This window comes from Oncorhynchus masou, chromosome 6 (genome assembly GCF_036934945.1).
Source record: "Oncorhynchus masou masou isolate Uvic2021 chromosome 6, UVic_Omas_1.1, whole genome shotgun sequence".
Classification (NCBI taxonomy): Eukaryota; Metazoa; Chordata; class Actinopteri; order Salmoniformes; family Salmonidae; genus Oncorhynchus; species Oncorhynchus masou.
Window position 1 is genome coordinate 44,196,056 of NC_088217.1, and position 25,037 is coordinate 44,221,092.

The 25,037-nt window shown below is 45.2% G+C and overlaps 1 protein-coding gene across 3 annotated transcripts in view; it reads left to right on the top strand.

Annotated features, from left to right (window-relative positions):
- Positions 1-23,976, top strand: part of LOC135542088 (protein kinase C delta type-like) — a 36,805-nt gene extending 12,829 nt beyond the window's left edge. Inside the window, exons 1-17 of one of the 3 annotated variants that reach the window (XM_064968740.1) lie at positions 10,165-10,313; positions 10,490-10,622; positions 10,797-11,066; positions 14,524-14,692; positions 15,594-15,625; positions 15,813-15,898; positions 16,647-16,776; positions 16,924-17,024; positions 17,142-17,235; positions 17,880-18,004; positions 18,307-18,480; positions 18,610-18,701; positions 18,882-18,944; positions 19,090-19,228; positions 19,389-19,577; positions 22,474-22,602; positions 22,760-23,976. In XM_064968740.1, the coding sequence (XP_064824812.1) occupies positions 10,514-10,622; positions 10,797-11,066; positions 14,524-14,692; positions 15,594-15,625; positions 15,813-15,898; positions 16,647-16,776; positions 16,924-17,024; positions 17,142-17,235; positions 17,880-18,004; positions 18,307-18,480; positions 18,610-18,701; positions 18,882-18,944; positions 19,090-19,228; positions 19,389-19,577; positions 22,474-22,602; positions 22,760-22,918 (2,061 nt within the window). In that variant the 5' untranslated portion in view covers positions 10,165-10,313; positions 10,490-10,513 and the 3' untranslated portion in view covers positions 22,919-23,976. Of the gene's footprint in view, positions 1-10,164; positions 10,314-10,489; positions 10,623-10,796; positions 11,067-14,523; positions 14,693-15,593; positions 15,626-15,812; positions 15,899-16,646; positions 16,777-16,923; positions 17,025-17,141; positions 17,236-17,879; positions 18,005-18,306; positions 18,481-18,609; positions 18,702-18,881; positions 18,945-19,089; positions 19,229-19,388; positions 19,578-22,473; positions 22,603-22,759 lie in introns of those variants that run through there. The other 2 variants (XM_064968739.1, XM_064968741.1) reach the window with 2 other exon arrangements.
- The last annotated feature ends 1,061 nt before the right edge of the window (positions 23,977-25,037 follow it).

A 25,037-nucleotide genomic window follows, 5' to 3' on the forward strand; every position in this document is an offset into this window, starting at 1 on the left:
CACGTACTCTACACACTCACTGTGAACTCAGACAGATTGACGGATCCATATTCTGTTGTTGAACAGAGAATTCACATCAAGGCACTTTGATTAATGGCCAGGCCAACACAGACCCTGAGCCAGCCCAGCAGCAGACAGTGTACAGTATGAGAGAGAGCGTGTTTGGTAGAGCGATGAAAAAGAAGATGAGACTGACTGTTTATTTGTCTACAGTAAACAGACCATCAGGTCAGCTGTTTGGGTCCACCCATTTTGTCCTAAAACAGCCTGCTGTATGTGTGGTCAGAGAGGATTCCCACAAATCTTAGCATGGCATCCACAGGGCATGATTGGAGAACCAGGAAAACCTGTCACATCTGTAAAATTAGAACAGCAAGGGGTTTGAACAGGTGTATAAACATTTGGTTTTGAATAATAAAATGTACAATGCAGCCGTTTTGATCTCTATCACATCATTTCTGGGTAACAATTAATGACTTTACTGTTTTTTAAATTATTTCATAGCAAAATGCAATTTCTCAAGCAAGAATTTTGCTCGGACAGTCTGGGAGTGGTCTGAGAGAGGGGCCTAATGGGAGGGATGTGTAACCTTAACTAGATGTTATTGGCAGAGAGCAGGGATAACTCTCTTTTGTTATTGGTTTATTAAATTATACGTCCAAAAACCTCACCCAGCCAAACAAGCTGAAATTTCAGCCGGTGTTTTCAAACAGCTCTTACACTAAAGGGGCATTATCATAATGTTCACCATTTCACAGTATTTTTCCAACCTCATATTGTGGACATATATATAAAACACAAAACTCCACATTTTAACTGACTTGCCCCTTTAAAGCCGGTCTTTCCGCCCACCTAGTCCCACCTTTCACCTGTATCTGTATAATAAGAGCAGAAAACAAAGTCTTTGATTTAGGGTGTTTTTTTTAAAGAAGCTCCAATGGTGTTTGCAGAGTGGAAGGTTGGTGCTCAGTGGGTGAGAGGGCTGTTTACAGTAACTGGAGAGAGTGGAAGGTTGGTGCTCAGTGGGTGAGAGGGCTGTTTACAGTAACTGGAGAGAGTGGAAGGTTGGTGCTCAGTGGGTGAGAGGGCTGTTTACAGTAACTGGAGAGAGTGGAAGGTTGGTGCTCAGTGGGTGAGAGGGCTGTTTACAGTAACTGGAGAGAGTGGAAGGTTGGTGCTCAGTGGGTGAGAGGGCTGTTTACAGTAACTGGAGAGAGTGGAAGGTTGGTGCTCAGTGGGTGAGAGGGCTGTTTACAGTAACTGGAGAGAGTGGAAGGTTGGTGCTCAGTGGGTGAGAGGGCTGTTTACAGTAACTGGAGAGAGTGGAAGGAGAGAGAGAGGGGTTGTCCAGACTGTTTCCACAGTCTTGCTTTGACCACCAGATGACAGTTATGATAAGAAAACAGTTAGGAGCTGAACATGTGTAAGGGTTTTCCTCTGGTGAAAGAGAAGCGAACCAAAATGCAGCGTTGTGGTTATTCATGTTCTTTAATATAGGAACTCAACATGAAATAACTAACAAAACAATAAATGTGTGAACCTAAACAGTCCTATCTGGTGAAAACACAGAGACAGGAACAATCACCCACAAACACACAGTGAAACCCAGGCTACCAAAATATGGTTCCCAATCAGAGACAATGATTAACACCTGCCTCTGATTGAGAACCATATCAGGCCAGACATAGAAATAGACAAACAAGACATGCAACATAGAATGCCCACTCAGATCACACCCTGACCAACCAAAACATAGAAACATACAAAACAAACTATGAGTCCCCCAAGGTGCGGACTCAGGTTCAGGTTTTGCAGCCGATCGGGGAGGGTCTGGGTGGGCATCTGTCCGCGGTGGCGGCTCTGGTGCTGGACGTGGCCCCCACTTCACCGTAGTCTTAGTCCCCCACCTTGTCTGCTTCCGTGGCCTCCTGGCCACGGCGACCCTACTTAATGACACTGGACAGAGGGACAGAGGGGCAGCTCGGGACAGAGGGGCAGCTCGGGACAGAGGGGCAGCTCGGGACAGAGGGGCTTTTCAGACTCCGGCGGCGGCGCCGGACAGGCGGGAGACTCTGGCAGATCCTGGCTGGCTGGCGGTTCTGGCAGATCCTGGCTGGCTGGCGGTTCTGGCAGATCCTGGCAGACTGGCGGATCTGGAAGAGTCTGGCGGATCTGGGTGAGTCTGGCGGATCTGGAAGAGTCTGGCGGATCTGGAAGAGTCTGGCGGATCTGGAAGAGTCTGGCGGATCTGGAAGAGTCTGGCGGATCTGGAAGAGTCTGGCGGATCTGGAAGAGTCTGGCGGATCTGGAAGAGTCTGGCGGATCTGGAAGAGTCTGGCTGACTGGCGGATCCTGGCAGACTGACGGCTCTGGTTGCTTCATGCTGACTGGCCTCTCTGGTTGCTCCATGCTGACTGGCTGCTACTGGCTGCTCCTTGCAGACTGGCTGCTACTGGCTGCTCCTTGCAGACTGGCTGCTACTGGCTGCTCCTTGCAGACTGGCGGCTCCTTGCAGACTGGCGGCTCCTTGCAGACTGGCGGCTCTGGCGGCTCCTTGCAGACTGGCGGCTCCTTGCAGACTGGCGGCTCCTTGCAGACTGGCGGCTCTGGCGGCTCCTTGCAGACTGGCGGCTCTGGCGGCTCCTTGCAGACTGGCGGCTCTGGCAGACTGGCAGCTCCTTGCAGACTGGCGGCTCTGGCTGCTCCATGCAGCCTGGCGGCTCTGGCTGCTCCATGCAGCCTGGCGGCTCTGGCTGCTCCATGCAGCCTGGCGGCTCTGGCTGCTCCTTGCAGACTGGCGGCTCTGGCTGCTCCTTGCAGACTGGCGGCTCTGGCAGACTGGCCGCTCCTTGCAGACTGGCGGCTCTGGCAGACTGGCCGCTCCTTGCAGACTGGCAGCTCTGGCTGCTCCATGCAGCTCTGGCTGCTCCATGCAGCTCTGGCAGCTCTGGCTGCTCCATGCAGCCTGGCAGCTCTGGCTGCGCTGAACAGGCAGGAGACTCCAGCAGCGCAGGAGAGGAGGAAGGCTCTGGCAGCGCTGGAGAGGCAAGGCGCACTGTAGGCCTGATGCATGGTGCTGGCACTGGTGGTACTGGGCCGAGGACACGCACAGGAAGCCTGGTGCGGGGAGCTGCCACCGGAGGGCTGGTGCGTGGAGGTGGTACTGGGTAGACCGGACCGTGCAGGCGCATTGGAGCTCTTGAGCACCGAGCCTGCCCAACCTTACCTGGTTGAATACTCCCGGTCGCTCTGCCAGTGCGGCAAGGTGGAATAGCCCGCACTGGGCTATGCAGGCGAACCGGGGACACCGTGTGCAAGGCTGGTGCCATGTAAGCCGGCCCAAGGAGACGCACTGGGGACCAGATGCGTAGAGCCGGCTTCATGGCATTTGGCTCGATGCTCAATCTAGCCCGGCCGATATACCGCACCGGGCTATGCACCCGCACTGGGGACACCGTGCGCACCACAGCATAACACGGTGCCTGCCCGGTCTCTCTAGCCCCCCGGTAACCACAGGAAGTTGGCGTAGGTCTCCTACCTAGCATCGCCATACTCCCTGTGAGCCCCCCCAAATTTTTGGGACTGACTCCCGGGCTTCCTTCCGCGCCGCCGTGCTTGCTTCGCCAACCTCATTCTCTCATAACCTTCCACACACTGCTCCATCGAATCCCATATATATATATATGCCTATTTTGACCTGATTTTAACCCTGAAAATTATATTTCTAAATTAAAATATCCTTGTGACATTGGTACATATAAGGATTTACCATGACATTTCAAATAATACATTTAAGAAAATGTACAACTTTTCAATGTCTTTTTTATGATGTACGTTGTGCCCCCTTCACACGTGTAGCTTGTTGTTTTGTTTGGCCAGACAAAGTGGCAAAGAGAGGCTCAATGTGTATGTAGCAAGTGGAGTGAGAGTTCACTAATGCAATATAACATTTAGCGAAATGAGAAGGAGTAGTCTACAACGAGCTGTTCTTTTAACGGAATGGGGTTGGGGAGAAAGTGCAGCATGTGGCCTCAAGCTAGTCTTCGCTGTAGCAGAGTTGTCTGCTGGCCCCGTATAACCTCCGCAGCTGCAGCAATATAGTGCCAGCCTCTCCCTCACGCAGCAGTGCTCAGGCTAAAAACTACAGTACCAGTCAAAAGCTTGGACACACCTACTCATTCAAGGGTTTTTCTTTATTTTGACTATTTTCTACATTGTCAACACTATGAAATAACACATTGGAATCATGTAGTAATAAGCAAAAAAGTGTTAAACAAATAAAAATATATTTGAGATTCTTCAAAGTAGTCGCCCTTTGCCTTGTTGACAGCTTTGGTAACAGAATGACACATTTTAGTCACTGTGAACTCTCATTATCCTCCCTCCTCATGAAGGACAACATTTGAAAATATCTTAAAGATATGTGGGGTTTTGGTAACAGAAAGACAAGACACTAGGTAATATTTCTTCAATTTACAGAAGGCAAATCATTTCTGCTAATCTAAATATAAATGTTGATAGTTGGCAGGGTTCTTCAACATTATTGTGCTTTAATGTATTTCTAATACTTTTTCTGCAAGATGTTTCCTAAAACCTCTTTTCTATTTGTGTGACCAGAAATCTAAGCTTAGTCCTAATTTTTAGGATGGAAAATGGTTGAAACATTTTACATATGGAAATTCCCTCAGCTGTTCACCTTTTATAAACCTAGTCATCTGTATTCTCCTGGAACTTCTTATCAGCCTCAACCTCCTCCACTCATATATTTTTATTTGACATTTTATTTAACTAGGCAAGTCAGTAAATAACAAATTCTTATTTTCAAATGCGGCCTAGAAACAGGGGCAGAACGACAGATTTTTACCTTGTCAGCTCGGGTATTTGATCTTGCAACCTTTCAGTCACTAGTCCAACACTCTAACCACTAGGCTACCTGCCGCCCCAAATATGGCATCCACAGTAGAGGGAAACGGCGCCCCACAGACATTGTAATTGTTATTGGGTTTTCTTTTGTTTTCAGTAACTTTTTTGTTAATGTAATATCGCAAATGGACGTGGCAGTTTCACCATGAAGGATTCCAGCTTTAAAGGGAATTTTCACAATTTTTCAACATCAAATTCATTATCTCCAGCCACCCTCCTAACATCAACATGTAAAAGTTGCGGGTACATGGATCTGTGCTTTTGTAGTCTAACAGATGGAAGATGAGTGTTTCAGTGGACTTCAGCCGGTGACATTGATAACATCTATTGTGCATCATGCGACTTTAACCAACTATGAGCAGGCAAAGATTACTTTACTCATCCATGTATGTAGGTAGCAGCCAGGAGTCAGCAGCTACTGAAACACTGCATGAGGACATGATGGAAATGCACAGTCATTGCCATTGCCTCTGTCCCATACTGTAGATAGCAGATCAGCTGAAAGTAATGATGATTGAGCCAAACAGAAGCTTCCAGTCTAAACCTGACAGTCCTGCTTGGGCAGAGCCCTGTGCTTAGTGCTGAGGCCACTGCCTCCCTCTCTAATGACATTCTCTTGAATGCCAACCTTTCTACGAATGTACACTGGTCTGTGTTGTTCCACTGAATATTCCTTCCCTCAAGATATATACATTGAGAATACCTTCCTAATATTGAGTTGCACCCCCCTTTTTGCCCTAAGAACAGCCTCAATTTGTCGGGGCATGGACTCTAAAAGGTGTCAAGCTTTCCACAGGGATGCTGGCCAATGTTGACTCCAATACTTCCCACGGTTGAGTCAAGTTGGCTTGGTGTCCTATGGGTGGTAGACCATTCTTCATACACACAGGAAACTGTTGAGTGTGAAAAACCCAGCAGCGTTGCAGTTCTTGATAGTCAAACCGGTGTACCTGGCACCTACTACCATACCCCGTTTAAATGCACTTACATCTTTTGTCTTGCCCATTCACCCGCTGAATAGCACACACACACAATCCATATCTGAATTGTCTCAATGATTAAAAATCCTTCCTTAACCTGTCTCCTCCCCTTCATCTATACTGATTTGAAGTCGATTTAAGTGACATCAATAAGGGATCATCACTTTCACCTGGGTTCACCTAGTCAGTCTGTCATGGAAAGAGCAGGTGTTCTTAATGTTTTGTACACTCAGTGTATATTAACACGTACTGTACCTAAATGCGATATTTTAGTTTTATATTTATGGTTACTCTGGCCCTTTAATTTCAGCACAACAGCTAAATAGTTACTTGAGTGCCTAATCTAAATAGCACAGTTGAGGCCCTCTGGCTCCAAGTCATATTCCCTAAAGAAAACACACACACACAGAGAAACCTATTCTACCCACAGCCTCTTCAAGTGGACGTCTCTGTGACTCCACTCTCGAGAGGTCTGAAGACTGTATATGTCGCTAATGTTTGATTTTCACTCCTGTCCACTAGCCTGCCTTTCAGTATGCTGCCCACCTCCTCTGTTTCCCTCCGTCTCTCTTTCCCCTCTCCTGTTATTTTTGCACACTCCCTCCCCGGCTGCTTGTGCACACTTTTTCCAGTCTCTCTGGGGAGACAACAGATCTCTTTAACAACATTGTGCATATGGCTGCCAGTCTACAAGAGAGCGCAAATGTATTTACTATGTCTATGGTATATATCAATGTTATGCAATGTACTGTAGCTGTTTCAGACCGCTGGCATCCAGTCTTTAGTTGCTTTTGGGCTTATTTCCAAGTCGACTCCAAAGTCTACTTCCGGAAGCAGGGATTCCCAATTTCCCATGCAACCATATCTTTTGTGTTTATCTACATGGGTAGCGTGTGGGCGGAGGAAGACAGTGGGAGAGTTTCACTCACAGCTGTTTCAGCCCTCTTGACCTCAGGCCATTAGGCTCGGGTGATATACTGTATACCGGGGTATTTCAAAATACCGATGGTATGACTTTCAATACGTGCTGCGTCACTGCTTATAACTATAAGAAATCTAAGCTGTGTCAAATAACTTATATCCAGCTCAGGGCTCCAGCTATGCATTTGGTTTTGCTAAGTGGTTAGATGTCAAGCTTCTTGGTTACAGCCGATGCATTCAATCCCCTCCTGGATCAAGATCCCCGTTGCCTATCATGTTTTGGGTGCACATGGTAATACTGTATACCCTGGTATGGTACAGAAACGGTATGAAAATCGGGATATCACCCAACCCTACTAACTACTATCCGTCAATGGGATCAGATTCACAGTTCACTTTAAGTCCCGGAGAGGGAGTGAGTGAGAGCAGTACCATTAGTTCACCTAATGAAACCAGAACCCGTTCTGACTTCAGACATGTACAATACCAGTAACTGTGAGCGGAATGCTCCTCGATGCCACAAGGTGTTCCAGTCTACATGACTAACCCAGATAATGACTGACATACAATAATGTAAAAATGAGCATGAACACAAAGCAGTGTCTGACTGATTTCTCTCTTTACACAGAAGGACACTTGTACCACTACATTGGCAGTACATACTGTATGTTATGTTGCAGAGAAGTTAAAGGATAAGATCATATCCTTAGCTAATACCACACTGAACACACAACGCTTTGATAAGAACAGCCTCAGGACTTCTGAGTGGCTGGAGTCTCGAGATGTCACATTAGTTGGGTTACGGGGGAGTAGTACTTCACTGAAATCACTGTTTGTTAATCCACATGAGTATTGCCACAAACACTGAAAAGAGGAAATTGGAGTAGCTACAACACAAAGCTCACAAGAAAACGGCTGTGTGGAAATTCTTGAAGGAATTCTGTCGGATTTCATGGCTGCTTGGGGAATTATGATGTAGGCTAATGCCGCCTCCCTCTTTGGCATGCTAACGTTAGCTCTGTAACGAACTGTAGCTCTGCTGTTCAAATGTTTTGTTCTAAAGAAGCCTTTCTTATGTAAGGTAGTTCACCATTCACTCACTTACCATTAGTCTTAGTGATGAGGGGGAAATGGATACAGCTGCATATTATTTTTGACGATATATCGTATAGTTTTGACGATCTCGCAATATTATTTTTGCGCTAGTTGTCTGCGCCCTCTTATCTTTTTTTAATTGGGGTGGGGGGAGAAATCTACGCTTTCAGCAGTTTTCTCATGGCTCTCTCTTGTCCCTCTGCAGCAGACAGGATGAGCAATATATTTGGGTAATGTAAAGCAGGAGCTGGCGCACACACAAAGAAAAATGTTTTTAGTTTAGAGGTGCTGACTAACAGTGAATAAACTGTAAGCTATGAAAATAAAGAGTCGCATACTCATATATGGAGTACCAGTCAAATGTTTGGGCACACCTACTCAGTCAAGGGTTTTTCTTTATTTTGACTATTTTCTACATTGTAAAATAATAGTGAAGATATTGACTATGAAATAACACATATGGGAACATGTAGTAACCAAAAGAAGTGTTAAACAAATCCAATATTTTAGATTCTTCAAAGTAGCCACCCTTTCCCTTCATGACAGCTTTGCACACTCTTGGCATTCTCTCAACCAGCTTCATGAGGAATGATTTTCCAACAGTCTTGAAGGAGTTCCCACATATGCTGAGCACTTGTTGGCTGCTTTTCCTTCACTCTGCGGTCCAACTCATCCCAAACATCTCAATTGGGTTGAGGTCAGGTGATTGTGGAGACCAGGTCATCTGATAAAGCACTCCATCACTCTCCTTCTTGGTCAAATAGCCCTTACACCGCATGGAGGTATGTTGGGTCATTGTCCTTTTGAAAAACAAATGATCGTCCCATTAAGCACAAACCAAATGGGATGGCGTATCACTGCAGAATGCTGTGGTGGCCATGCCAGTTAAGTGTGAATTCTAGAATTCTAAATAAAATCACAAAGCACCATCACACCTCCTCTTCCTCCATGCTTCACGTTGGGATAAACACATGCGGCAATCATCCGTTCACCTACTCTGTGTCTCACAAAGACACAGCGTTTGGAACCAAAAATCTCAAATTTTGACTCATCAGACTGAAGGACAGATTTCCACCGGTCTAATGTCCATTGCTCGTGTTTCTTGGCCCTAGCAAGTCTCTTCTTCTTATTGGTGTCCTTTTTAGTAGTGGTTTCTTTGCAACAATTTGACCATGAAGGCCTGATTTTACACAGTCTGTTGGAAAAAGCATTCCAGGTGAAGCTGGTTGCGAGAATGCCAAGAGTGTCCAAAGCTGTTATCAAGGCAAAGGGTGGCTGGCTACTTTGAAGAATCTAAAATATATTTTGATTTGTTTAACACTTTTTTGGGGGGTTACTACATGATTCCATATGTGTTATCGTTGTTTTGATGTCTTCAAAATTATTCTACAATGTAGAAAATAGTACAAATATTAGTGTCCTAACCATTGACTCGTACTGTATATAGTGTGCAACTCTCTTTTATTTTTATAGAGCAATTTATTTGGAACATTGAAATCTCAATATATAGACAATCGTGCAAATTGCAATACATATTGTATCGGCACCTATGGTGATAGTATTATATTGTGAGGTCCCTGACAATTCCCAGCCCTAATTAGACCTGTTGGGTTATGAAAGACATTGATTCCCCGAAATGACATGTAGGAACAAAAGGTGTCCTAATCCGGGAAATTGCTGTCAACTTTTCAAATTGTTGGTAGCAGTAAGCTGATGAGTGAGCAGTCTTACTGGACTTGCCAGTTCACATTTATCCAGCCAACGTCATGGATCCTTTGACAGTGAGTGCAGCCTTCATGAAAAAATGTGGTTTGTTTAGCTTTGAAGCTGTATGGGAAACATTGTCAGGCCTTTTGTGGTCTGTAAGATTGTGGAGTCCACAAACAGCATGCTGGCCACAATCTTTTGTGTTGCTGTGCTGTGTATCCAGTCAGCTGTCTCACAGCCTTGTCTCCTCTTTCCTCTATGCTCCTGGTCTCCGTTTTGGTAGAGGTTTTAGTCACTATATCGTCAAAACCGACCTCATCCTTTCTGGGTTTCGATAAGGTTTTTGCAGGTGTAGGGATTTGGTTGGCCTCATGACCCAGGGAAGGACCCCTATGACTACATCTCAAAGGCGTGTCTATGTCGGCCAACAAAAAACTATTGGCGGAGGGAAAGGAAAAGCGGGCGGACCAAATTTAGAGCACTTTCCCTCTGTGACTTAATGTGGCGTGTGTTTCTGATCCCAATGATTTTCTGTCTGAATCTCTCTTCTTCTCCCGCTGTCTTCTATTGCTCTCTCTCTCCAACTCTCTCACATAGTCCCTGGGACAGGAGAGGAATTTCTTCTGAGTCTTTCACAATGGTCTCTCTCCCCTCTGATGTCGCAATGTAGGGTGTTATTTTAGCATGGTACGTGACAGTGGGTAGCTTCCACTTCCTCTGTATTTCCTGCCTCTTTGGTGGCCCACAGCTGTGCCTTTCGTGTTTTCACTTTGTGTTTTTAGGATATGTGTTGAGTATGAGTGTTTGTACTGTGATGCCTTATGTCTTTCATAATTGTAACCCTGACTGTGTCTGTTTTACAGGAGGCTGCTGACTGAGTGGTCACCATGGAGCCCTTCCTGCGCATCGCCTTTAATGCGTTTGATGTGGGAGTCCTGCCCCCCTCGACTAACGCTCCTTTCTGTGCCATTAAGATGAAGGAGTCCTTCAGCACAGGTCAGTAGTAGCACTACCCATAGGGTAATACCAAACTATATATACACACACCTCTCCCTCTCACCTTTTTCTCTCTCTCCCTGCCTTTCACATGTACACAACCACACTTTGTGACAAGCACATGTGTAATCTGTATGTAGTAGTGTAACTCATCTCTCTCTTCTCGCTCTCCAGAGCGAGGGAAGACCCTGGTCCAGAGGAAACCCACTATGTACCCAGCCTGGAAGTCCTGCTTCGACGCCCACATCTACGAGGGCCGTGTCCTGCAGGTGATTCTGATGAAGACCACAGAGGAACCATTAGCCGAGGCCACGGTGGGCGTGTCCGTGCTGGCCGAGCGCTGTAAGAAGGGCAATGGATGTGCTGAATTCTGGGTAGACCTGCAGCCTTCTGGGAAGGTTCAAATGGCCATCCAGTTCTTTACGCAGGACACAGACACAGCAGGTAGTAGCCCAAACATACATGCTCTCAATCTGACACTTACTGTATATCTCTCTGTCTCTCTCTGTACTCTCTAGCACTCATAAACACTGGTTAGACAGTAAACAGTGGCCTCTAGTGGTATATGGATAATCGTGCTGGAGGGGATGGCCGCCGCTTTACGGGCTCCTGAACAATAGTTAAACATTTTTATTATTATAATTATTTCGATTTTTATATCCCAAAATTTCGTTCTTGTCTCATTGCTGCAACTCCCCAACTGGCTCGGGAGGCGAAGGTCGAGTTATGTGTCTTCCCGAAACATGACCCACCAAGCTGCGCTTCTTAACACCCATCCACTTAACGCGGAAGCCATCCGCACCAATGTGTGGGAAGGAAATAGTCTTTCAACTGATGACCATGGTCAGCCTGCAGGCGCCCAGCTTGCCACAGGGAGTCGCTAGAGCGCAGTAAGCCAAGTAACCCCCCCCGGCCAAACCCTCCCCTAACCCGGACAACACTGGGCCAACTGTGCACCGCCCTATGGGACTCCCAATCACCGTCTGTAGTGACGCCTCTAGCACTGCGATGCAGTGCCTTAGACCACTGCGCCACTCGGGAGGCCCCGGATAGTCATACTCAAAGCTGCTCCTGATCAATTGTGCTATCAATTGTGTTTTTCTTTTGCGCTGCTTCTAACATGTTTCATCCATCGTTTCATATGTTTGAAAAGAGCTTCTTGACATCAAAACAGAGATCAATAACCTCGATTTGGATAAGGACTTCTATTTCAACGAATCAGAGGGAAAGGACATAATGCTCATCCCAGAACGGGCTCAAATCCCCGTCACTCGGAGGCGGCGGCACTATAGATAAGCTGTAGACCACACTATTTACCAAGAGAGTTTTATTTTTTTTATAGTTGTCTATTTACCACCACAAACCGATGCTGGCACGAAAACTGCACTCATAGAGCTGAATAAGGCCATAAGCAAACAAGAAAATGCTTACCCTGGACCCGCTCTAATTCACATACCGGCCCAACAGATCCACAGATGACAAGATCTTTATTGCACTCCACACTGCCTTTTACCAACCTGGACAAAAGCAACACTTAGAATGTGGTTCATTGACTACAGCTCAGCATTCAACACCATAGTGCCCTCCAAGCACATCACTAAGATAAGGATCCTGGGATTAAACACCTCCCTCTGCAATTGGATATTGGACTTTCTGACAGGATGCCCCCCAGGTGGTGATGGTAGGCAACAGCGGTAGGCTTGACTGGCTGCATCACCGCAAGGCTCTACAGAGTGTAGTGCGTATACCTCAGTACATCACTGGGGCTGAGCTCTCTGCCATCCAGGATCTCTATACCAGGTGGTGTCAGAGGAAGGCCCTACAAATTGTCAAAGACTCCAGCCACCCAACTTAGTCTGTTCTCTCTGCGACCGCACGGCAAGTGGTCCTGGGGCGCCAAGTCTGAGACCAAAAGGCTCCTGAACAGCTTCTACCCCAAAGCCAATAAACTGCTGAACACTTAATCTGCTTTTCACCCCCTACCTACATATTACCTCAATCACTCACCCAACTCCCTCAAACTCTAGTACACTGACTCTATAGGTACTCCTTACATATAGCCTCGTTATTATTATTTTATTATGTTCATATTTAATTTCTGTCTATTTGTTAATTTTCTTACATTGCAACTGCATTGTTGGAAAAGGGCTCGTAAGTAAGCATTTCATGGTAAAGTCTGCACTTGTTGTATTCGGTGCATGTGAGAAATATATTTGATTTGATTTAGAGAAATATGCTGCTGCACAAGTCTGCCAGGCCAGCTCGTCACATTGAGCTCAGCCTAGCCCAGAAGCCCTGCAGGCCCTGAAAGGGGGAGTGTGTGTATCTACAGCTGGCATATGACCCAGGCCTAGGGAGGGACTGTATGTGGGAGTGTCTCATTCAGGCTGAAACTGCTCTGGCTTGGCCTGGGCTAGGCTAGGCTGGAGCAGCATCCATCATACCCCCCTCTCTCTGCAGGTTTCCTGAAATGCAGCCCAGACTGTGGTATATTTAGGCCTGTGTGTCTGAGTAGCCCTCTCTGCCTGACTCTGTCACCAGCCTGTATCCAGAGTTGGCAGGCAGGAGCAACTCCTCTCTAAACATACACACCAGTCAATGGAATGAGATCTTTTTTTCTTCTTCTCTATCTATTCATCTTCCCGTCTGTCTGTGTCCTCCCTCACTCTCTTTTGTGTCTTCTCACAGTCCTCATATCAGTTTTTATTTTCTTTGTTTACCTCTCTCACGCCGCTCTCATTTTCTTTTCATGACCTTTGACCCAGCCCCCTTGGCTTCCTCCAGCTGCATCCACATTTCCCAGAAGGTTGTCACGGTTTACTCTGAAAGTCAAACAAGTGTGACCTCAGTCTGTAGATCTCTTTTCCTTAATCTATCCCAACTTGATGGTTCATGTTTTATAAATGGTATTTCTATAGCAAATAGATCATCTCTAACTCTGAGACTCAATTTATGCAGGTTTAGAATATAACAATGTAGATACAAGGTGCATGAATTTTTGCAATTCCATTTATTTAATGTTTTTACCAAGGTGCCATTTGTAACAACGTAAATACATTTCCATCACCAGTTTTCCACCATTTCATGCAGATGATTTACCTGACACATGAAAAAAGTCACGACCAGGCAGATGGAAATGCCAACAGACAATTTGTTGATTCGACATGGTGGCATGTTTTTGTCTCTGTAAAATGTATTATGTGAGAAATGGTGATTGGAAACACCTTTTTATGTGCAAATATTGAAATAAAAACCATCATATTGGAGTAAACTTGGTCTTCCCACTATGACTCGGGAAACCATACAGTTTATTAGGCTACAGATGAAATAAGTTATGAAGAACTTTACAGGGTGGTGAAAGTGCAAGGCTTTGATGCTCCTTTACAATAAATATCGAAGGTGACATGATGATCGATGCTTGGCTGCCGTTTGACAGTAATAATATCACTGTTAACCATAATAATCTCATAATATGGGTAGCCTACCCGCTGCAAGCTGATGATTTAAAGTGCACGTGCCAAAACCATTGTAGGCACATTTGCTATATAACGCAACAGTTGTTGTGACAAAACCATCGGTAGAGTTGAAAATGCGATGGAAACCCATTTATCTTTGTATTTTTCCTTTGGTACATGAGATTTTAACAGCAAAAGTTATTTTTATGTGCACTACATCAACACGGACAGCCTTTTATACGCAAAAGGTCATTTTGATGGAAACACATTCTGGTTGAAAATGCGCATATAGTTTTATGCAGATTTGTTTATGTTTGCATGAAAATCTGTCGCAAATTGGTTGGAATCCTAGCTACTGTAACAAAATGTCTCAATATCACCCACAGACACAATGGTATGACTGAGAACATAGAATCATTAGCTTGATCATTTTCATGTGTCCCCAGCAGCGTTTAAATCGACAGTGAAGATGCGCGAAGTGGTGGACGAGCCGAAGACACTGAACCGAAGGAGAGCCATTAAACAGCCCAAGGTGCACTTCATCAAGAACCATGAATTCACCGCCACCTTCTTCGGACAGCCCACCTTCTGCTCTGTCTGCAGGGAGTTTGTCTGGTGAGAGACGGAGAGTACCTATCCTAACACCACCATGACCAAATCAAACTGTATTGGGCACATACACATGGTTAGCAGATGTTAATGCGAGCGTAGCGAAATGCTTGTGCTTCTAGTTCTGACAGTGCAGTAATATCTAACAATTCCACAACAACTACCTAATATGCACAAATCGAAGTAAAGGGATGGAATAAGAATATGTACATATAAATGTGTGGATGAGCGATGAACGAGCAGCATAGGCAAGCTGGTGTATAATACCATCCATACTGATGGAAAAAGAGCATGACTTTCTCACACGTCATTACTGCATCAAAGAGTGGGCTTTCAACCTGGTTTACTTGTGTAGTTGTTTGTTTTACACGCAAACGGTATTATGCCTTGGCCTAGCAGTAAACCAGAGTACAGAGAGAGTTGACTGATTACCCCAAAACCAGCCCCCATGGGGTCTCTAAGTAGACCCATTAGCAGCCCTAATTGTTCCCTGACTGGAGTAGCCAGGCCAATAATAACAATAAGACTGGATGGCACGACCTGTAATGTGAGCTCTGTAAGTCACTGTCTTGGGAAAACCCACAGGGTGTACCAACAAGGTCAGCAGCTCAGCACAATCCCCAGGGCAGGGCTGTCCCCTTCCAACCAGAGAAGAAAACTGTTATTGGTTCCTAATGGCGACAGGTTGAGGAATGACCAATGTCCCTTTTGGCCTTAGAAGTGTGTGCGGACGGTGTTTGTGAAAAAAGATGAATGAATGTTTCTCCTCTCTTTCATTCTGTTAAGCTACCGTTGTTTATTGTCACCATCAATACTTTTCATGAGGTTTTCTCACCTTCTGGGAAAAGTGCACAAAGATTTAGAAATGTATTGTATGACTCTTACACCCTGTTTTCTTTTCAAACAGGGGACTCAACAAGCAAGGCTACAAGTGCCGACGTGAGTGTCTCTCTGACCACTTGCTGTTTAGATTTTTCCACTATATGGACATTATTTTGTAGCTTGGAGGCATCCTAAACGTTCGCTGTGCTGTCATTCACTCCCACAAATATACACATTTCTCATATCAATAGGTGAATGTCTCGACTGTGAGCTTGCCCTAATGTGGCTTTATCTCCGTCCTCAGAATGCAACGCGGCTATCCACAAGAAATGCATCGACAAAATCATTGGGAGATGCACCGGAACAGCAGAGAACAGTAGAGACACTGTGGTAAGCATTATGACCGCCTGTCATAATACATTGCAAATAGTAGTGGGTGTTTGAAGATCAGTTTTCAACGGAGCATTTCCCTTGATCAATATGTTTACTTGGATCGTCATTTTCCCACGACAATTCCTCTGATTGCATCGCGGTCATGCAGCTGTGAGGGAACTGTGTCACGCTTCTCTGCATCCCTTTAACGGCAAGACGAGACCCATTCAGGGAGGTCAACGGCCGTCAGAGACCAGGCCAATCAATGGGATCGTGTTTAAAACTGAACAGTGGTGCTCCGTTCCAGTTGTAATTTAGCTAGCAAAGGACCAAAGTAGCCAGTATAGTGCCAGTGGTTTCAGCATAAGACCATTGTTACCAGTAGTGGAGCACTTTTAACTAGTGTTGCTTATGACGTATACAGCCAGGGAGATCGTAAGGCTGCTAGTATTTGCAGCAGTAGGATCAGCTCTTCAGCACCTGAGGCAGCTAGGATAGATCTGCCTTCTCTTGGAGGGCAGAGTACCCTGTCTGCAGCCTGTATGGGAGCTCCCCTGGGTGTGTAGGTGGATTTATAGGCCAGTCAGTGCTGTGAGGGTGGAGTCAGTCCACCAGTTAAGGGTGTAGGTGTGTGCCCCCTGCTCCCTTTGGGGAACCATGAGGAGCTTCAGAAGGGCTGTGAGGCCCCACAGACTCCCAGGTTTTTGGGCAGTGCTCATTGGTACTATGGACTGGCTCTTTGATGACGGGAGCTCTGTGTCCACAGTTCCAGAAGGAGCGCTTTAAGATCGACATGCCGCATCGCTTCAAGAGCCACAACTACATGAGCCCTACCTTCTGTGACCACTGTGGCAGCATGCTGTGGGGAATGGTCAAGCAGGGCATCAAGTGTGAAGGTGGGTGTGATGCCCCTTCTCTCTCATTCCCTCTGTCTCTTTCCATCTATCTTCAATACATGCAATCTGTTAGCTCTGGCCCTCTATCTCTTTCCCTCTCCGTCTTTCACAACCGGTGTCTTACTCTACTCTCCTTTCTCCTGCCAGATTGTTCCATGAACATCCATCACAAGTGTCAGAAGAAAGTGGGCAATCTCTGTGGAATCAACCAGAAACTTCTGTCTGAGGCCCTCAACCAAGTTAGCCAGGTGTGAAAGGCAGGGATATGCACTTGGTCATACCCACATTCACACATATGAATGTGTTTTTTAGAATCATTAATGCACATTCATAAACCTATTATAATGGCATTTTTGCCCCCTCAGAAATCCATAAGTAGGTCTGAATCCAACAAATCCGAGTCAACGGACATTGGAATCGACCAGGACTTCAACAAAAGCCCAGGAGCGGACCCTAGTGGTGAGTAGCTGTCACTGTTGCAGCTGAGAGCAAGGTATTCTGCATTATAAACTGGGTGGTTCGGGCCATGAATGCTGATTGGCTGACAGCCGTGGTATATCAGACCGTTTACCACTACAACATGTATTTTTAATGCTCTAATTACATTGGTAACCAGTTTATGATAGCAATAAGGAACCTCGGGGGTTTGTGGTATATGGCCAACATATCACGGTTAAGGGCTGTATCCAGGCACTCCATATTGTGTCGTGCTTAAGAACAGTCCTTAGCTGTGGTATTTTGGCCATATACCACACCCACTCCTCATGCCGTATTGCTTAAGTATACCAGGTATATGACAAAACATGTATTTTTACTGTTTTAATTACGTTCTTAACGAGTTTATAATGGCAATAAGGCTCCTAGGGGTTTGTGATATATGGCCAATATACCACGGCTAAAGGCTGTATCCTGAACAGCCCTTAGCCGTGGTATATTGGCCATGTACAAACCCCTCCCCCCCTCAAGCCTTATTGCTTTAGTAAACTACACTTTTTGGTTTTTCTTATCCATATTTTGTTGTTGTTGTGTCTTTACATGTGTAAATGTATATATTGAAATTATGCCCCTCTTTGTGTGTGTGTGTGTGTGTGTGTGTGCAACAGAAGCCAATGAGAAGCTGTGGGAGGGTAGTAAGGTCCCTGCCCCCACCAACATCACTCCCACGATCCACCTCACCATCGATGACTTTGTGTTCCACAAGGTGCTGGGCAAGGGCAGCTTTGGCAAGGTAATGTAGGCCCCAGGCCAACAACTCTGGTACATTTACCCTCACATCACTGACACCCATGCACACACACTCAATTGCCTTCCCACAAGTGTCACATGCTAATACTGCTTTGTCTAAAAGGTTCCAGGGCACTCTTCAACTGCTGCAAACTATCCTACTTTAGGTGTTTAGTTACTATATGTTATTATCTGTTGTCAGAATGACAATAGCAACCCAGTGGCCGGCTCTGGTCTGTTCAACATGTGTTTTCTCTCTGGGAGTATGCAGCCTAACAGTATCACCTCTCCCGTCTGGCGCTCCAGGTCCTGCTGGCTGAGCTGAAGGGGAGAGGGCAGTACTTTGCTGTGAAGGCCCTGAAGAAAGATGTGGTTCTGATGGATGACGATGTGGAGTGTACCATGGTGGAGAAGAGAGTCCTGGCCCTGGCCTGGGACAACCCCTTCCTCGCACACCTCTACTCCACCTTCCAGAGCCGGGTGAGACCCCTCTCCAAAGCTTCATATTTTATTATGAGAACTATTTTCCCTCAGACTGATTTGTGTCACTATACTTATCTGTGTAAATGATAGGATTATGTGTGTGTGTGTGTGTGTGTGTTTTTCCAGGAACACCTGTTTTTCGTGATGGAGTACCTGAATGGAGGGGATCTGATGTTCCACATACAAGATAAGGGTCGCTTTGATCTCCACAGAGCCACGTGAGTGACAGACTGCAGTGTTATGTAGACTCTATCTCACCATCCACCAGCCACTAAGTAGTTATGTTACTTTAAAACTCATCCAAGAGGGTTTGATAGCAGGTTAAGGACAGACTGTAGGCCTTTCATAATGATCATGCACTCAGAAGTAGTTGGGCCTCTACCATTGTTCTCCCCCAGGTTCTACTCAGCAGAAATTGTAATTGGACTGCAGTTCCTCCATTCCAAAGGAATTATTTACAGGTGAGCTCCATGAACTGCGATGGCCGAATCTTGTCGTGCACATGATTCACCCCTGTATTAATGCTTAATAGATTAACTTAATTCCCTTTAATCAGGGAGCGGATTGAACCCCTCTCCCCCCTGCCTTAACCCTTCCCTGCTACAGGGACCTGAAGCTGGACAATGTGATGCTGGACAGGGACGGCCACATTAAGATTGCTGACTTTGGGATGTGCAAGGAGAACATGTTTGGAGAGAATCGGGCCACCACTTTCTGTGGGACGCCAGACTACATTGCACCAGAGGTTTGTGTGACTGTCTGTGTCTATGCGGGATAGGGTTTTGTAGGATTCTGTTGAAAGCAATTTACTCTCTGTCCTGTATTTGTTAGCCTGTGTTTTGATCCTGACTGTAGTTGACTCCTAACATAGTTGACTATGTGTCTCTATGTCTGTCCATTCTCAGATCCTGCTGGGACAGAAGTACACCTTCTCCGTGGATTGGTGGTCGTTTGGCGTGCTGGTGTATGAGATGCTGATTGGCCAGTCTCCATTCCAGGGTGATGACGAGGAAGAGCTCTTTGAGTCCATCAGGATGGACGTGCCTCACTACCCTGGCTGGCTCACCAAGGAGGCCAAGGACCTGCTGGAGAGGGTGAAGCTACTGCTCATTCTCTTCTCTCACTGACCCCTGACCTCATTTTCACAGTGTTGTATGTCTGTGACCGTAGATGGCAGATGGGGCTCCACTAGTAAACAATGTAATCTTGCATTCGCCCCTAACTTTCATCCACACTAACCATGCATACACAGACATTCACACGTAAACTCAGCAAAAAAAGAAACGTCCCTTTTTCAGGACCCTGTCTTTCAAAGATAATTTGTAAAAATCCCAATTAACTTCACAGATCTTCATTGTAAAGGGTTTAAACAAATGCTTGTTCAATGAACTATAAACAATTAATGAAAATTGTAAATTGGTTGTTAACTTCTTAGGGCTGAGATCCCTCTAACAGGATCGCCAAATTCAAAACAACAGAAATCCCATAATTAAAATTTCTCAAACATAGAAGAATTTAACACCATTTTAAAGATAGACTTCTTGTTAATCCCACCAGTGTCCGATTTCAAATAGGCTTTACGGTGAAAGCACCACAAATGATTATGTTAGGTCAGAGCCAAGTCACAGAAAACACAGCCATTTTTCCAGCCAAAGAGAGGAGTCACAAAAATCAGAAATAGAGATCAAATGAATCACTAACCTTTGATGATCTTCATCAGATGACACTCATAGGACTTCATGTTACACAATACATGTATGTTTTGTTTGATAAATTTCATATTTATATCAAAAGATCTCAGTATACATTGGCGCTTTATGTTCAGTAGTTCCAAAAACATCCGGTGATTTTGCAGAGAGCCACATCAATTTACAGAAATACTCATAATAAATGTTGATGAAAATACAAGTGTTATGCATTGAACTTTAGATACACTTCTTCTTAATGCAACGGCTGTGTCAGATTTCAAAAAAGCTTTACGGAAAAAGCAAACCAAGCAATCTGAGTACGGCGCTCAGTCACCAAACAAGCCAAAAATATATCCGCCATATTGTGCAGTCAACAGAAGTCAGAAATAACATTATAAATATTCACTTACCTTTGATGACTCCCAGGAATCCCAGCTCCACAATAAATGTTTGTTTTGTTCGATAATGTCCATCATTTATGTCCATAGAGCTACTTTTGTTAGTGCGTTTTGTAAACAAATCCAAACTCACGAAGCACGTTCACTAAGTTCCGTTACAGTCCGTAGAAACATGTCAAACAATCTTTAGGATGTTAACATACATCTTCAATAATGTTTCAACTGGAGAACTCCTTTGTTTTCAGATATGCAATGGAACTCAAGCTAACTCTCACGTGAACGAGCGTCACGAGCTTGTGGCACTCTGCCAGACCAACAAGGTTCTGAAGACTGTGGACATCTAGTGGAAGCCTTAGGAAGTGCAACATGACCAATATCCCACTGTATCTTCAATAGGGAATGAGTTGGAAAAATGTTCAACCTCAGATTTCCCACTTCCTGGTTGGATTTTTTTCTCAGGTTTTTACCTGCCAAATGAGTTCTGTTATACTCACAGACATCATTCAAACAGTTTTAGAAACTTCAGAATGTTTTCTATCAAATACTAATTAATTGCAATGTCCGTACTGTGAGACGTGTAAGACAGCGCTATAGGGAGACAGAGCGGACAGCTGATCGTCCTCGCATTGGCAGGCCACGTGTAACAACAGCTGCACATGATCGGTACATCCAAACATCACACCTGCGGGACAGGTACTGGATGGCAACAACAACTGCCCGAGTTACACCAGGAATGCACAATCCCTCTATCAGTGCTCAGACTGTCCACAATAGGCTGAGAGAGGCTGGACTGTGGGCTTGTAGGCCTGTTGTAAGGCAGGTCCTCACCAGACATCAACGTCAACAACGTCGCCTATGGGCACAAACCCACCGTCGCTGGACCAGACAGGACTGGCAAAATGTGCTCTTCACTGACGTGTCACGGTTTTGTCTCACCGGCGTTGATGATCGGAATGAGCATTACACCCAGGCCTGTACTCGGGATCGATTTCGGAGGTGGAGGATCCGTCATGGTCTGGGGTGGTGTGTCACAGCATCATCGGACTGAGCTTGTTGTCATTGCAGGCAATCTCAATACTGTGCGTTACAGGGAAGACATCCTCCTCCCTCATGTGGTACCCTTCCTGCAGGCTCATCCTGACATGACCCTCCAGCATGACAATGCCATCAGCCACGCTGCTCGTTCTGTGCATGATTTCCTGCAAGACAAGAATGTCAGTGTTCTGCAATGGCCAGTGAAGAGCCCGGATCTCAATCTCATTGAGCAAGTCTGCGACCTTTTAGATCGGAGTGTGAGGGCTAGGGCCATTCCCCCCAGAAATGTCCGGGAACTTGCAGGTGCCTTGGTGGATGAGTGGGGTAACTTCTCACAGCAAGAACTGGCAAATCTGATGCAGTCCTTGAGGAGGAGATGCACTGCAGTACTTAATGCAGCTGGTGGCCACACCAGATACTGACTGTTACTTTGATATTGACCCCCCCCCCCCCCTTTGTTCAGGGACACATTATTCCATTTCTGTTAGTCACAAGTTCTGTGCCACTTGTTCAGTTTGTCTCAGCTGTTGAATCTTGTTATGTTCATACAAATATTTACGCAGGTTAAGTTTGCTGAAAATAACCCAGTTGACAGTGAGAGGATGTTTCTTTTTTTGCTGAGTTTAGTCACACCCAGACATACAGAGAAAGACAGGTATTGGAATGTCACAACGTTGCCCCTGGGGGAAAAAAAGGTTATTTTTCCATAAATATGCAAACAATGTTGCGATTACAGTATAACCCTCTCGACCCCTCCCATCTACACACTCACAAGCTCAAGCTCTGCACACACACACACACACACACCTTACATCTCAGATGGGATGCCTGTTCCTAAGCTCTTGTGCGTCTCTGTGCTCGATCCCCAGCTGTTTGAACGAGACCCTAGTAACAGACTAGGGGTGGTGGGGAACATCCAAGGACACTCCTTCTTCAAGACCCTCAATTGGCCTGCCCTGGAGAAGAGAGAGCTGGAACCCCCCTTCAAACCTAAAGTGGTACGATCTGGTTCTCTGGCTTTGATGTGGATAGTGAAACTCACACATTGATGCTTTTGATTGGTTTACACCATTGTGAATGACTTGTTTGGAGTTGTGGTGTGAATGTTTCTATTGGTCACTTGTTGAACTGACACCCCTTCTCTGCCAAGCACAGAAAGCGCCCAATGACTGCAGCAACTTTGACCGGGAGTTCCTGCGTGAGAAGCCCCGCCTCTCCCACGCGGACAAGAACCTGATGGACTCTATGGACCAGGCGGCCTTTGCAGGCTTCTCTTTCATCAACCCCAAGATGGAATGCATTATGGTCAATTGAAGGCACAACATGATTCCTCCATCTATCCATTATAAAGGAAGGAAGGAAGGAAGGAAGGAAGGAAGGAAGGAAGGAAGGAAGGAAGGAAGGAAGGAAGGAAGGAAGGAAGGAAGGAAGGAAGGAAGGAAGGAAGGAAGGAAGGAACCAGTATAGCATTTATCACTGTGGTGGGTCCAATCAATAGTGGTGTCTTTCTTTTCCTTGTGATCAAATATTGAATCCATATGAATCAGTCCATATACTGTACTTTATCCCCCAACAACACTTGCACCACCCCATAACTCAGACTGTTTAATATTTTGCATGCTGGGAAGTCAGGGATCAAATGTGGCTCTATTATCACACCCCTGTGTGCCCTACCTACTGTCTGTCACTCTTTCCTGTCCTGAGCATTCACATAATACTTTGTGTCTGTGCGTGTCAGCACTCGCTGTGCGTAAATGCATAAATGAATGTGTCTTTGTGAGTGACAGCATGAATGTCTAGTATTTCCCCCGAGCTGTAGCAGTTACTCTGATTTGGAGTCACATGCTGGTGCCAGTTATGAATTGTCTATAATGAAAAAAAAAGTTTGGACTTTTTCAGGTACAAAATGAAAGGATGCTGCATACAAAATACCCAAGAAACAGGACCAGTAGAGAACGCACAGATGTACGCTGGCATGGATAGTCTCATTCCCCTCTCACCGTGTGGATCTAGCTGCCTATCCACACGGTATAAAACTAAGGGTTTGCAACCAGTACTGTAACTTCCCCACTTTCCTGAACCAACTGCAGCTACTCTGATTAAGACCTGAGTAAGTGTGAAACAGAGTGGAACATCTTTTTGAAGGGAGTAAGTTTAATGGTACTAGACGGTGTGTCGTTTTAAAGGATATGGGTGTGTTGGGGGGTATTCCATTGGCAAAAGGATGGATAATTGGGTCTTGTGTTACTTGAAAGTATTGTCAGAGGCATCATGCCCATCGGGGCACAAGGGCCTCCTCACGTTACATTATTTATAAATATCATTTTTAAGCCAATCATTCAAATGTATTTATAAAGCCCTTTTTTACATCAGCCGATGTCATGAAGTGCTGTACAGAAACCAGCCTAAAACTCCAGACAGCAAGCAATGCAGATGTAGAAGCACAGTGGCTAGGAAAAACTCCATAGAAAGGCAGGAACCTAGGAAGAAACCTAAAGAGCCCACATATTTTCATCATTTATTTATAAAAAAAGATCTGTCAGCTGTATGTTGCGGAGGGGCCACAGAGTCTGGACCAGTAAGTGGCTCCTTCCAAGGTGCATCGCGGACCAAAGATATGCGTGCAGAGAGTATTGTCAGTGGAGGAGGAGAGTATCGAGTGAATCACAGTTGATTTTTACTGCCGGTTATCGGCAGGTCTCACAGGAGCTATGTATGAAAATAATTTTGATCACGCTATGTAGCCAATTGATTCATTCTTGAGAAGTAAATACAACACACGTTTGGTTGTTTCTCTGTAATACTAGCCACCTAGCAATTTTATGAAGTTGACTTTAGCTAGCCAGCTACAGTGCCCTTTGTAATTATTGGGACAGTGAAGCGTGTTTTATTATGAATAGTTTCCTAATCTCCCAGCCTCATAAATAGATTCCCAGCCATTTCAGGCTATCAGTCATGTTAGAGTTGCTTGTCTAACTATCTTAGCTGGCATGTCTGCTGGCAAGGTTGCTAGACTTTAGAAAATACAAAAATAGCTTTAATTCTTGGGTTATGGGACTATATACCAGTGTGGCAGTTTGTACTAAACTCTTCAGATATAAAAGTTCTTAAAGAATCAATGTGCATCATTAATTAAAATTACAATTAAACCGTTTAGGGGTATGGTTAAATAACCTATGCAGAAAAATATAATATATTTACATAGAATTAGGCATAACAATTATGGCTCTAGATTGCAGGAAAAAGCTGTTTCAGGTGTTTGAAAAATGCTAAACTCTCCATTTTGTCAGAATTCTCAGAATTTCCACCATCCATCTTCATGTACTATATCACCCCTCTAAAATAATGGGTGCATGAGGCCCCTGGTATTGTAACAAGAAAATAATAATATGCTGGATATGAAATGAAAATGTTGATTGCCCTAAACAGACAC